General features: G+C 41.9%; 1 protein-coding gene across 4 annotated transcripts in view; it reads right to left on the bottom strand.

Moving 5' to 3' along the window:
- The window catches only part of rhobtb4 (Rho related BTB domain containing 4), a 41,122-nt gene that overhangs the window by 5,743 nt on the left and 20,754 nt on the right, over positions 1 to 14,625 (bottom strand). For all 4 annotated transcript variants that reach the window (XM_068604749.1, XM_068604750.1, XM_068604751.1 and 1 more), the window contains 9 exons: positions 12,166 to 12,367; positions 11,708 to 11,811; positions 8,260 to 8,445; positions 7,022 to 7,841; positions 6,709 to 6,928; positions 5,615 to 5,733; positions 1,050 to 1,200; positions 725 to 813; positions 455 to 560 (listed from right to left, as the gene is read on the bottom strand). In XM_068604749.1, coding sequence (XP_068460850.1) covers positions 455 to 560; positions 725 to 813; positions 1,050 to 1,200; positions 5,615 to 5,733; positions 6,709 to 6,928; positions 7,022 to 7,841; positions 8,260 to 8,445; positions 11,708 to 11,811; positions 12,166 to 12,357 — 1,987 coding nt within the window. In that variant the 5' untranslated portion in view covers positions 12,358 to 12,367. The remainder of the gene's footprint in view (positions 1 to 454; positions 561 to 724; positions 814 to 1,049; positions 1,201 to 5,614; positions 5,734 to 6,708; positions 6,929 to 7,021; positions 7,842 to 8,259; positions 8,446 to 11,707; positions 11,812 to 12,165; positions 12,368 to 14,625) is intronic.

Genomic DNA, 14,625 nt, shown 5'->3' with positions numbered 1-14,625 from the left:
GGGGAAAATCAACATTGATAATTATTGGTGCACAGTAAGTGAGTGTAAGAATGTCATTAAATAGGTTAAATAAGGAAACAGTAATGTAAAGGTATAAGGATAAGTCATTAAGGAGGATCCACAAGAGGATGGATATTGCAGGACAGACAGATTGTGTTTGCTAAGCTCATGTGGGGCTCACATGTATTACCCACTATATTTTTAACTTCCTTGTGTCAGCGTTTTTTTCCAGACAAAGTAGTTATCTCTCCCACTCAAATCAAATGCTTGCTATAAACAAGTCACAGCATGCTATAATTCCTTTGCAATGTGCTTAACCCAGAAAACTTACTTGTGTTCAAACAAGCACTGCAAAGTCAACTTTGTAGGAGTTTTACTGAAGAGAAAGCTGCATATGTGAAAGGGGTTTGGGTGAGGCAGATCTACAGGGCCAAGAGAGGTGAGGTGCCTGTACCTGCAGACATGACCTTCATTTCTTTGGGAAACTTGCGACAGATGCTATTATAGTTAGTGCAGATGTGATGAAGACACCAAGCTGATAGTTGCTTGGCATTATGGAACTGCAAACAAACAAAAAAACAGAGAAATAGGTTACTACAGCTGTGAGAGAAGAGGCCTTTAAATGCTTCAGGGTGGAGTAAGTGAGAAAAAAAAACACAACGTAAAATTTGTCATTGGTAAATTACAAATTGATTTTTTAAAGAACCGTTTTGCAATAACATACCTGTGCAAGCTCAAGGTAAGCTAACACTTGCCCATCAATGTCACCTCCCTTTGCTGCCAACTGGAGAAGGTCGTCCACAGCATGCTGCTCTGGAGATGCATACAATGCACACAATAAAGTCAATAATGTCATAAATTATTTGTCTGTCTGGCAGTCTGCTACGAGCAACAACTCACTACACCTAACATCTTTTGAGTCATTGATGAAAAGGTAGTTTATACATGATGAAGCTTGATCAAAACCATATTCTGCAACATATATTCAAAAGAAGGCACTCAAGTAAATGCTTTTCTTTGCAATATTTCTCACTCTACAAAGTCTTTACCTGTGAGGGAAACTAGTCGTGGCAAACACAGACGGTTGGAAAGAATAATAAGTTCCATGGGCTCCAGACCAGGAGAGGGTGTCAGCAGACCGCAGTACAGGAACTCCAACACCCCGTGCATACAGGCTGCACTGGTGTTAGGAATGGACACCTGGAAAATGTCCAGATTGGAGAAACAAAACAAAACAAAAACATGAGTAAAGAAGAGCTGAAAATCAATGTGGAAATTAATGGATCCAAAAATAGACACACATTTTCATGAGAATTTAAAACAAAATGATATGTTAGCAAGTATATACTATATTACTGTTAGCATAATGGCTAGAAATGGGGTGGAGTGCAAAAAATCAGTGCAGAGTGTATTTGGAGGTAAAGGTCAGAGGACGTGCTGTTTTGGTAGCAGTGTTTTTGATCGAGGCTCGGATGAAAGCACTGTCTGGGGGCTAGTGATGTGAGCAACGCGACTATAGCTTAAGACACAAAAGCACACACAGGCAAGCCTATCAGACCCTTTTCACCAATGAGCCACTCAGACTAGCAATGTTCTCCTGTTATGCTCTTAAAATGAATTACAATAATATATGAACATAGGACATACTGTACTTACAGAGGCTAAATGTAAGTGACTATTCATGATGCCAGGACCACTCCAGACATGCACAGCTAAACATGATTGTATTATGAGGGTCAAACAACATATAGTTTTTTGGTGGGGCAAAAAAGTGCAGAAACGTCCATTATAAAAAACAAAACTTGCAATGACCTCTAGATGTCGCCATAGCATCAATCAGACCTTAGGTCCAAAAGGCACTTTCCATGCTGCTTTTCAGTGTAGCCCACTAACACACTTATAAAGCAGTTATATACATAAATTAATTTTAAAAAAAGAGCGAGACCTTTTTATGGTCCTAATTACTGAGAGTCTGACAAACAGCAAACAGAAAGTCAATGGCAGGTGATGCCGTTTCAGCCCAGCAAGGACCAAAGGAAGGCAAGAGAGACCTGCCCTCTCCAGGAGCTCTTCGAATGTACCCACTGGGAGGCTCTTCCACTTCCACTACCCTAACCAATTAGGAGAATGTCAGCTTGGCGCGACCTCTCGTTACGACTAAAATGTTACAACCCCAAGACGAGGGTGGTCTCCAGAACCTGAAGCCCCAGCTGGGGCCAGGAAGCATTAATGAGTGGACTCATCCACAGAATGGAAAAGAGCCATCAGCTGTTCTGACACACGTTCTTTTGTCCCCTCATTCTGCCGTCCAAGAGCTCAAAAACTCGTTTAGCACAGGTTTAAATGATTGTAAACCCATAAAGGACTAATTATCACGGTTTTTTACCACTTGCTGGATTTCATTGTATTGCATCTTAACTTGCAAACCTAAAGTCAGTTTAAATGTTTTATCAATAGTTGTATATCTGCTACGGAAACTGGATGATGCATTTTTTGTGTTATATCCTTGTTTATCTTTTCTTCTCTTTTCAAGTTTGATTATTAATATCTAATAATAGAGGTATCCTCAAGAGACATTTTCTGTTTCTACCCTCTTCTGAACAATATTCAAATGCAACATTTGTATACGTTTTATACATATATATGTGAAAAAAATTTAATATTCAGCTCAGAGAAAAAACAATGATGAAATCTAATGATAAAAAGGAGAAGAAAAAGGGTGTGAATGAGATAAAGTTAATCTGTCCTTGAAGAGATTAAAAAGGTCTCACGAATTTAAAGACGAAATGAGTGTAAAATACTTTAGAAACTCAAAACATTGTGTGGAGGAGGGAACAGCAGTGAATCATACAGCCGCCACCACAGATCAGGTACCGAGTAAAAAAGAAAGAGTATAAAACTCGACGTCATTCTTCCTCTGCAATAAAAAAAATAGGACATGATTTACTGTTAAATCTGTGGTCTACTCTTCAAAGACTTCTTAACAGGAAATAATCTACTGGAATGCAAATGGTGTACACACCCAAAGCATAATCCAGGGGTGGACCACCACAACACACCTCAAATTTTAACTATGACTAATGGGCCATTACGTTTTTCACCGTTTTCATTGTGTCAGATGTCTATAATGTTGACAAAACAATACAGCCACAAGTAATAATGCTGATAATGATCATAAATTAGGTCGAAACATATCTTAATGCTTTTCTGCACTGAACTAGAACTAGTCATCTAATCACAAAACAGCATCGCCACTGAAATGTGTGAAACTAAAAATACTGAGAAGTGTGATGTGAACATGGAACTAGAACCACATGGGCTGAACACACGCTACTCTCACACTTATAGTTCCAGGTTCTATGAATTTTTAGTTAATGGGTTATGTTTCTAAACAGAATATATCATCATATTATCATATTAACAACTTTGACACAGCCGACGGTCCAGTTCTGTTCAGTTACTCGAGAATTTTCATATATTTATATAACAATCTTCCCAAACCTAAGAGAACAGATGCAATGTGATAATATGATGATATATTCTGTTCAGAAACATAACCCATTAACTGTTACATTTTCCTGTACACTTTGGTTTATTTTGTAAATGTCTAAGAATATTGCCCTGTAGAAAAACTGAGTAAATGATTATAGACTTATCTTCTCAGATCTTTCACTTATTTTTTGTAAATCTCCAACATCCACATTCTCGTCTAGAGTAACTGGACAGAACTGGACCGTCGGCTGTGTCAAAGTTGTTGACTTTGTGGAAGCTATTGCTCTAAATGCTCTGCTTCTAAAAAAGACCAGTGGTAAATAGTGTAGTAAGCATTTTCGCTCACAACTACTGACACTGCTCTTCAAAATAGCATTTATCCATGAAGAAGTGTGCCTCAAGGTGAATACGATATGTTGTGAGTCAATGTTAAGGCAATTCTGTAATCTGCGTTTCAAATATTTGCCTGTTAAAAGGAGGAAATACGTCATTTAAGACAGCAGACAATCTGGCAATTGGCAGCTTTTCATTTGCATATAAATTCCTATTTAATAGTAATGCCAAAATACAAATGCAGATACATTTACATGCAAATATACTCTATACACCCTCATTAACACGAAGCCGACAGTTTCATTGTGCAGTCAGCCTTTGAGTCTTTGTCTCCAGCGCACCTGCCTTGTATGCTGTGCCAGCTCCATGCCATAAACAATGCCACACTAGCCACTAACATGAACCATTTAGAGTAACCATAGACACCAGCAGCCCATGCGCACCAAACTCTGTATCTCCTCAGTGATGCTGATGTCCTGTGCTCACCACCGTCTACAATAGCTGCAATGTCTTTTTTCACACCCACTCACACGGTTTGTTCTGGAATCAAATCCAGGCCGTCCGTGTGGAAATACAAAAAAAAACTAAATGGTTCATTTTTCTTCTAACATGTCTTCTATAACGTTGAGGTTTACACCTCAACTGGATACACAACATCTGTATTCCTTGTTTGTACCTCTCTGATTACTCACAATCCTTCTGAGGGCCTGAATCTATGTAACCTAACCCAGCTGACCGTGAAAGTAATCATAGCCCACAGGATCTGGTTCGGCAACACAGTGCAGAGAGAGACGACTTAAAGACAGACAGAGGCATGAACTTCCTCTCTGACGGGGTCAAGTCCGCTGCACATGCACTGAGAAGCACCAAACATCCAGAAGCTGAACCTCAGATTAGAGAGCGCACACCTGAATTACCACCACTTGCAACTGCAGTGGGAAAATAAGTAAGTCTGTGTGTTTGAGATGCTCACAAGTCCTTTTTTAACCAAGTCAAGTCTCAAATCTTTAATAAGGGGCAAGTCCAAGTCAAGCAGGGCTACTGTATTATCATCACTCCTTTATCTATATTGGCACACAATGTCAGTATTGATTAGTTGTTCAATATTGAATCACTTTAAAACAGGTTATATAAATGCAATATGAAACAATAGAACATCAACATTATTAAGGTAACGATAATAACATTAAACTATTTTTCAACAACATATGGCGTAATTTCACTGGGTACGCTAATGATAGCTTATGAGCTATTGTAACTTAACACAGACACCTAACCTCTCAAACCCAGCGTTTGAGAGTTCTCAAGATGCTGTGTGTAAGACTTAAATGCAACTTGAGTCCAAAGTGGTCCCAAGTCCAAGTGGTACATGTACATTTTCATTCGATATGTGCTCATTATGTGGGCAAGGCCTCCAGGGAGCTCGCAATTGCAGAGTTTCAACAACATTTGCAGGTGAAACGTTTGTACGGCAATCTGATAAAAGGCCTGAGGCATGCAGGGCCGTAAACCTTCACATACTAGAAGCAGACAATGAGAACAAGACAGACGTTTGCAGGATTTACAATGTCAGGAGAGTAAAACACCTTCCCAGTAATAAATCTTATCCAAGCAACCTGGTAACCTTTGCTCACTCGCTTCTTTTATCAGATGTTGCTTCTGTTGTTTGGAACAGGAGAGTGACTGACCTGAGTTACCTTCCTAAGATGCAGGACACAGAAACTAAATCCCTGCTAAAAACTTAAAGGTAACTCCATCCTAAATTTTATCCCGGTATGTCTGAACTCACCTCCTCAATGTAGCTTTCCATGAAAGAGCCTCGGAACATGGCAGTCATCCAGCTGCAGCTGGAGATGAGCAGGGGCTTGTGGGCCGGGAGGCAGCCATCGTCCAGTCGAAACACCACATCTAAAACCGGGGTGGGAAAAGAGCATTCATCTCTTGGAGTGCCACAGAAGCCCAAGCTACAGAGGGGGAAAGACAGACAAGGCAGACGTCCAGACACACAGGCAGAAGGCCAGACAGACAGACATACACAGAGACATAGACACAGGTAGACAGACAGAGAGATAAATTGACAGAAGGGCAGAACAGCCTTTGACACAGAGTCAGGGAAGGAGAGCAGATGCAGGACAGTAGGTCATGAAGTAAATCCTGTGTGGAATCTAGACTAGAGCTTTGGTAGAGAAAGTGTTGATAAGGAACACAGCAACTATATTAGTGTAGTATTGTCGTAACGGGCTAAATTGGGAAGCAAAGGATTTAAAAACAATCCTTGAGTAATAACTGTGATAAGCAGATCTGATAATACTATTATTTCTGCAAAATGTATCAATATAATATTTCATAAGCATTTGATATAAATATTCCCTTTACTATAATCATGAAGACAACAGAGACATTATAGAGAGAAGCGAATGTGAGCCAGGCTGTGTTCAGGGACAAATGTCTGGCTCTGGCTGCAAATGCTGTGACGACATGCATACCTAACAGCTTGGGAGAGCACACAACACCAGTAACACACAGGAAGCACACGTGAACAAAAGGCAAATCACCTGATGACTTGAAAAGGACTTCAGAAACCAGATAAACCACAACATTTACAATGTAACTTCGTACAATGAAAATATTCAATGGCAAATAAGTGATCAAAATGTACACAGAGCGTACATTTCCAGAGACTGTGAAAGAATGCTAGACATTAGCTAAGTATTTAATGTCTTTCTCGCGCATTCTCCTCATCAGCTTTTCATAATCCTCCACTACTCATACTCTCACACACATGCACACGCCTATAGACAAACACCTACTGGTGCATGTGTGGAAAACATCTACAATAACACCAATGCTATTGAAAGTTGGGGTTGGCACAGCAAAGTTTACCAGCAAAGGTGCCTTTATTGAGACACTCCTTGATGCGGTTGGCTCTACGGACGTGGAAAGCCTTGGTGATCTCCTGGTTCATGAAGCTCTCTCTGTTGAGAACATTTGCCACCATCATCCGCAGGTCAAACACCTCAAGCAGCTCTGCGATGGTGGCCACCTGCATCAGATCCCCTCGGCCCTCGTCCAGACTGCCTGTGTAAAGGTACTGAAGCACTGCCTGAAACCAGAACAAATTCAGAAGTCAAACATACATATTGCCCAATGATGCAAGAATATGTTTTTGAGATTGTGTTGCTTTAAAGTCCATCACCTTAAATGGTTCTTCCTGTATAAGCGCATCCATGGCGACCACAGTCATGAGTCGTGGGCGTCCCGTCATAGGATCATCAACATGCTCCAGACACACACTCAGGAACCCCCTTCCCCATCCAGAAAGTGCTCGACCAGTCCCCAGTGCTCCCAGGGAGTAGTGGGCTCGAGAAGGGAGCGCATTATCACTCTGAGAGGTCCTCAGGGAGCCCTGCTGGAGCAGCTGGGGTCGATGTAGGCCCCCCACTCCTCCATCTACCGCATCTTTATCAATGTCCAGGCTCTTGGTGCGCCCAGCTTGTTCCTTGGCTCCTCTCCTGCTCTGCTCATCTTCCTCTCCACTCTCAAAGTTTTCCTTGCTCTCCTGCTCTTCCCCCCATGGCCCCATGCATGATCCACCAATATCAAGGGTGAAGAGGTCATAGAACTTAGAGCAGGATGTTGCCAGATATACTTTGTGTGCAAATACGCGAGTGGCACCACCGTGCAGAAGGAAAAGAACATCTGTACAAAGTGGCTGGCAGAAAAGAGAATCAGGGCCCTCGCCATCTGTGGGAGGCGGGTCTGGGATGCCCACGATGGGTCGAGGTGGACGAGGAGGCAGGAAGGGGGCCTGGAGAAAAGGCCTCTGGACCTTTTTCAGGTGAGACTTCCAGAACTGAAGGTGACGACGGGAGATGAGGGCGGCTCGAATGGCATTGTCAAAGACATCTTTGACTCCAAACTGGGCAACAATGCTGGTCTCATAGTAGGGAATCCCAAGTTCTTTTGCCACTTCGTGGCCTCTCTCTGGGGGAAGGATATCGGTAGGTTTGATTGGTCTGTGGGACGGGAAGAGATATAGATGTAAAGATGACAGCGTTCAGATAAAGATGCAAGTAAAAGTACAAGTTAAAGGGAAGCAGGAAGTTGAGAATATTTTACACAACTTGTGATGTCTTCATCGGAGAACTTTTAACAACATGTATTTCTATTTTAATTTTACAACTAATCATATGACATACTTTTATGATGGAACAATTGGGATTAAAGATAATGAATAGAGCAGACAGAAAATGACTCGAAACACATGACAGGTTTTTCTTTACAACATTAATCAATAATAAGTAGAGCAATTGTCAATGTCATATCTGATGTGATTCAGTTAATCTCACGCTGCTAATACTACTGATAAACTGGAGCCACCGGAACGCATGTTTTATCTGAATTTGTTAATGCTTAATGAAGAAGGCTTCTCACTTGGCTAGGGGTCGCCGTGCACGGTTAACTGCATCAAGGTCGGCATAGCGCAGGTCCAGCTGGCAGCCAACCAGAATGATGGGTGTCCGGGGACAAAAGTGCTTGATTTCCGGGAACCACATGGTGCGTACGTGGCGCAGGGAATTGGGATTAGCCAGAGAGAAGCAAAGCACCACTACGTCAGACCTACAGGGAGAGGAGAGGTAAAAAAAAAGTCTTCATTTCATGTACTTATAACCTAGGAGAGATGGGAAAAAAAGATGGCAAGGGGGAGCTGATTTGTTGTGCCGTGAGCAAGAAGAGATTTCAGCAGAGCAAAGACATATGGCCTTTGATGGAGTAAAGGAGACAGAAAAGAAAGAAAAAAGGGGTCAGTACTGAGTCACTGAACATCTTGTCAGTTTATGTTAAAACATGTGTGATATGTGTAAATAAGAAGTGTGTTCAACTGCTGCAAGGCATTTTGGGAGCATCCACAGTGACATCAAGAAAGCTGTGGTCACAAGACGCATGTGTGGTGGGTGGGTGGGACTGTGTGTGCATGAGTTTGTCGGGGCCTTTGGGCTGGTGATCTGTGTGGCCCTTCTCTCTCATTCTCTTTCTCCCTCTTACGTAAATATCCCTAAGCCCTCCAAAGCCACATGGACCACAAAGAGAAGGCTAAAAATAGATCAGGATACATACACAAATTAATTTCCTTAACCAATGTGTTTGAGCAAGCACACAGCAGCACTTAGAGCTATAATCTGGTGCTGATACGCACGCCTGTGGCATGTTTACACATGCATGCCTGTTTCTAGGTAATGTAAAAGCAAGCTCTGTGTCAGTGAGACGGATCATTTAGAACTAGTACAATGATTACCATGCAAGAATCTATAATTCCTCAATGATCTACTTCTTAAAACAACACAACACAGGGCTTTGGACGCCAGCAGCACAAGACCAGGCCTATTTTGCATTTATATCAGTTTTGTAACTTACGTACCATATTGACCATCATTGATAGTCTGCAGATAAGGAATGTATATATATATATATATATATATATATATATATATATATATATATATATATATATATATATATATATATATATATATACATATATATATTGTCCTGTTTTTGACATTCGTCAGGTATTCGGAATACACAAGAGGAAATCAGGTGCTAAACCACATCCTGAAAGCAGCACCATTCTTTCCCTCCTGTTCAACAGCAAACATGACCTATTACTCTACTGTAGAAATAAATCTTATCGGCTTTTTTTTATTCATTAACTATTATAATATTTATTTTACTTTGTGCAAATCAGGTAAAAACTTCAGCAAAGAGCGAAAATTACACTTGTTTAAAAGTGTTTAAAAGTCTTTAGCAAAGAAAGAGTCCTATAAGATGTTTCGTACAAAATATATAAATTTGCATTACAAGACCAGTTGAGTTGCACAGCATTATATCAGTTTTTTTCTAAATGTCATAGTGAAACATGTTCCATAGTCCAACTTTACTCTCACTCATGTAATCTGTGAAAAACTCCTACTCAAAAGGATACACTACCAAAGTATTACATCACATCTCTCATGCACACGCAGACACGCACACACATGCGCACGCACAGGCACATGCGCACACTCACGCACACACAGTACAACCCATTAGCACTTTGTCAAAGGATCATTACCATGGTTTAGTCTGTTTGAGGTCATGTTATGTGTAGCCTTTGTTCTTTGTGTCTGAAGGATTTGTGTACAACCTAGGCTCTACTGCCATAGTTTGTGCCGGTGTACCTTCATGTTAGCATAACACACAATATGAGCGCAAGCAACAATTTTAAACCTGTCCAATCTTGATAAATCTTTTAAAAGCAGAGAATCAAGGTAAAGTTGGGAAAATCTAATAGACGATTAATCCATTCGTACTGATGCTTTGCATGCAGAGCTATTTCCAGATTCAACACGATCACCAATGTGTGTATATGACATGTACATGCACATGTAGATGTGTGTGTGCGCGTGCGTGCGTGCGTGTGTGCCTACGTGTGTGCGTGCGCGCACATGCATGTGTGTGTGTGTGTGTGTGTGGGTGTAGATCCAAACTACAAAGGTCATCAGCTGACAGACGATGTAAAAAGAGAAACATACATAGACACACAAACAAATACAGCAGAGATGTGAACGTTGTTAAATTTGGCTTAGCCTATTCTCAGACGGAGATTGTTTTCAAAACCAGAAAGTTCCTCTCTGAACGAAAGCATGTGACATTCTGGGTATTGTCTAATAATGTGATGTTTTGAGTTTTTATATCAACAAAAGGCTTCAGAGTGGAGGAAGGTGTGGGGAGGGTTTATGAGCAGCAAAGTGTCAAGGGTATAGAGGAGGCTAATGATGGAAGTTGAGTTCCAGAGTAATGAGGGAGACGGGGGAGAGGGGAGGTGAGGCAGAGAAGAGTCTGAGGGCAGGTTGAAGGAGAGGGCATGTCCTAGAATAAACAAGTGGATGAACATTGCTGGAGGAAGAGGAGGAGGAGGAAGAGCAGGTTGATGCCTGGAGCTGCAGACGCCAAGGAGGCAGGCGGGCGGAAAACAGCTGAGCTGGCACTGTGTCTAATCAGCTGACTGCAGGCTGACAAAGCATACAGGACATGCACACAGACACAAACCAAAACATACACAAACAGAGGCAGATCAATGTACAAATGTACAGACACTGAGGGAGTGGAAGAACACAGGAGAAGGGATTTTTAGACTCAAACTGAACTACACACAAACACACTTGCCAAAAGGTGACAGGGTGACAGGTTACACAAAGTGCATCCACCCACCCTTGAGGGAACTCAGAGACTCCCGATGTGATGTGTACATGCATGTGTGTATGCATGTTTGTATCCGGCTATGGCTTATGATGCAACGCTGTAAATGTAAGAGATATTCAATGACATAGGTATAAAATAATATTTCAGCATTGTGCTGAAAAAAAAAATTAAAAAAAATATTGTGTTGAGATAACTCATCTAATAATGTATGACACGTATCTTCACTTTTCTGTGTTACTGTCATGTGGTCAAGTTTGGTCACGTTCGTTTCAATTGGAATTTGCCGATTTTGCGTTGGCAATAAATACTTTTGCATTTCATGCCAATAAAGCAGCTTGGATAAGGGACGTAAGAGGATAGAGCTATGATCCAATCATGTCTGGTGGAGGAAGGATGTAACAGCTTGAGAGCAGAGTTCAACTAAAAAGCGTGGCAGCTGGATTACACACAAACATTTTGGGTAAGTAAATGTTACGTGGGCATTTGTACATGTGTGTGACAGGCAAATTGCATTCTCACTGTAGGTTGCTTTCTCCTGAATCGTCCAACAATGAATTTGGTTACATATTAGCCAAAATAAATTTTGTCAAGGCCTTACAAGTTGATAGGTGTTCATATTACTGTGCATGTGTCTGCTCACCTGCCATAGGCAAATCGTCTGTCTTTGTGATGATCCCCGAACGTGTCCCAAAGCCTCAGGGACACACTGACCTCATCCACTACATCACGAGATCTCTCTAACACCTGAAAAACAGTCACACGTTGCTGTAAGCAGGCCAGAGGTCATAGCTTCATTTTGATGTTTGTGTTTTTAGTGGAACTGAAGGATTATGTAATCACTCTGGGAGGGATAAAAAAAGAAGAAAAACATGTGATAAAAAGAAGTTTTGTTTTTTACAATATAAAGTTGCATGGTCAACGTTTTTTAGAATCAAGTTGTATTTCAGAAGCCTGAAGAGAGAGGTTTGTACCTGTGATACATATGAACAATAAACAGAATTAGCCTGAGTACCATATCCAACAGTGTAGCAGAGTGTGTCTATGTGTGGCTCTTTCCACACTGTGTGGCTGTGTGTTTATGTGCATGTGTGTGCCCACCTCCTGGCATACACGGTACTGGTCGATGGCCCAGACGGTTGGCACGTGGGTGGCAAGCAGCTGATACTGTGTGAGGGTGGCATTGCACGCCCGGGCACAGATTAGCCTGGTCTTGCCTACTGCATTATCCCCTACCACCACACATTTAATAGTTTCCACATTGGGCCGCTCATAGTCTGTGTCTATATCCATCGAGAGGGCCCTGCAGAAAGGAGAGAGAGAGAGAGAGAGAGAGAGAGAGAGAGAGAGAGAGAGAGAGAGAGAGAGAGAGAGAGAGAGAGAGAGAGAGAGAGAGAACAAAAAGAGGTTAATTCAATATTCATAGGAAATTAAAATCACATTGAAACACATCCCAGGAAAACTGACACTGCAACCGGCAGCAGGTACAGTGTAGCTTCTAATTCTCGCCCAGTCCAGGCTAGGGAGGCTTTGTTAAGGCCCCCGTAGCTGTACTGACCAGTGTTCAGACACGTCTGCCAAACTCTTCAACAGAACACATGGTCCGCAGGCTGAGGAATGAAGGGACTGCAGAGCTATTTCTGTAACAGCACAGAGAGAGGGAGAGAAAGAGAGTGAGACTTCCCATGAGCTCACTGTCCTTTTCTCTCCTTCTCTCGTCTTTCCTTCTATCCGTTCCCCTTTTGATCCATTAAAAGCATCTTTGCTTCACAGAAAACATAATGCAAAAGTGATGGAACATCTACCTTGGCAGCACAAAAGACAGACAATAAAATTACTCACAAGGGCTTTCCTAATAACTTTTTAGGTCATTCAAGAGCTCAGAGAGAGCTGTGTGTAATCTGTTGGGTTCAAACATATTTATTCTAGGCTTACATAGAATGGTAAGTAGAAAAAAAAGTGTTGTTGCATGTTTGACCACCTGTCAACTCTGCACAAGACAGAGGTGGTTATGTGACACAGCTTGACTGGCTTCCTCTTTTAAAACCACACATCCCTGTGAAAAGCTTATCAAAATCCCCTTTCCATAAACTGCTTACAAACATTTCTGACATGTCAAAACACATGTTAATACCCATTTTCCAAAAACATTCCTGGAAGAATCTGCTGTACTGCATAAGCAGCCCACACACAGTTAAACCAGAAGTCAGAAAATCAGTCGATTCGTCTACTTGCAACTATTTCCAAGACCCACCCCATAAATAGAGCAACTGAAACATTCATGAAGGGTTTGCTAATCCTTTAATGTGGATGCCAGTGCAACACTTCAGACAAACAGCCCAAAATGGCATCTATTCATCGCACATATTAGGCATGTGTGCACGCTGCTAATCAGTCATGACTTGTCCCTACAGACCTCAAACCTGTTTATAATACCACTGCTACAATATAGAGTGTATTTCTTCCCCAGCAGAGACCTCAGGCAATGATTTACCATGCCAACATAGACAAAAGCATCGTCCCTGTCAGAAGAAGTCCCAATCACGTCAGCAAGAAAATACAGCACACAGAGCCTACCTTTGTCTATGTGAGCTGAAGAACAGTATCCGTCAAAGAGACCCGTTCTTGAATGGTCCATATGGAACAGTGCCTTTCAGAGCTATAAATACCATGTTTTCCTTGCCACCTGTCTAGCTGTGACACCCTCTGAGACACAAACTACAGGTAGAGGAGTAAGATAGAAGAAGCAATAAAAAAGTTACCACGACCCTGCAGTTATCTAACAGCTATCCGCCTAATGGTCATGGCAGCAGCCCTCTTTGTGCTCTATTAGGAAAAGAGGGCTGAACAGCCAAATATGAAGCCTAACATATTCAGTAGCATCTTCAATATGAGAGGATGCAGAGTATTGTAAATTCAGGGTATTTCCAATGCAACATTAGATAAGCAAAAGGGATTGCAGGAGAAACAAGGCAGGGGCGGGATTATTAGAGTCTTAGAGAGAAAGAGAGGGACTGTCAGCCCAGCATTAGAATCAGTCCGTTATGCCACTGGGATCAAAAGGGCAAGACCTGCAATAACCGAGGCAGCTCAGGGGAACACATCACAGCTTTCTCTGCTGCTGCTTCTCTCTACCAACAAATATGTGGATCTCTAAGAGCGGAAGACGGATAGAGAAAAAGAGACCAGGGAACAGTTTAGGATCATGTACTGACCCAAAGGAGTCTGGAAGTCAGTAAGCAATATAGGCATGTGAGCATGCATGAGTGCATGTGTGTGCACGTGGTAATGAGCTTAAGGCCGGCCTATGAGGCATAGAATGATGCGAGCAGTGATGTAACCAGGAGGTGGAGTTGGTGGTGGTGTGGACAGTTTCCCAGGGGGATCAAGAGTACCCGGCTCCCAGATATCATCCTCCATGTGAGGCTGTGCATCAGGCTCCGAGTGAGAGTCTGGTCATGCTCCAGTCAACATACATAACACGATTGTTTACTAGCACACCATTGAACTTTATAGATTTCTACCTGCTCTCAGGTTCATGTTTAAAGTGCAAGCGCTTTC

The sequence above is a fragment of the Clinocottus analis genome, unplaced genomic scaffold, assembly GCF_023055335.1.
Source record: "Clinocottus analis isolate CAN_PGR_092001 unplaced genomic scaffold, fCliAna1.0.p SCAF_7, whole genome shotgun sequence".
Taxonomy (NCBI): domain Eukaryota; kingdom Metazoa; phylum Chordata; class Actinopteri; order Perciformes; family Cottidae; genus Clinocottus; species Clinocottus analis.
The sequence above is the reverse complement of the archived record's forward strand: the minus strand, read 5'-3'. Positions and strand labels throughout refer to the sequence as shown.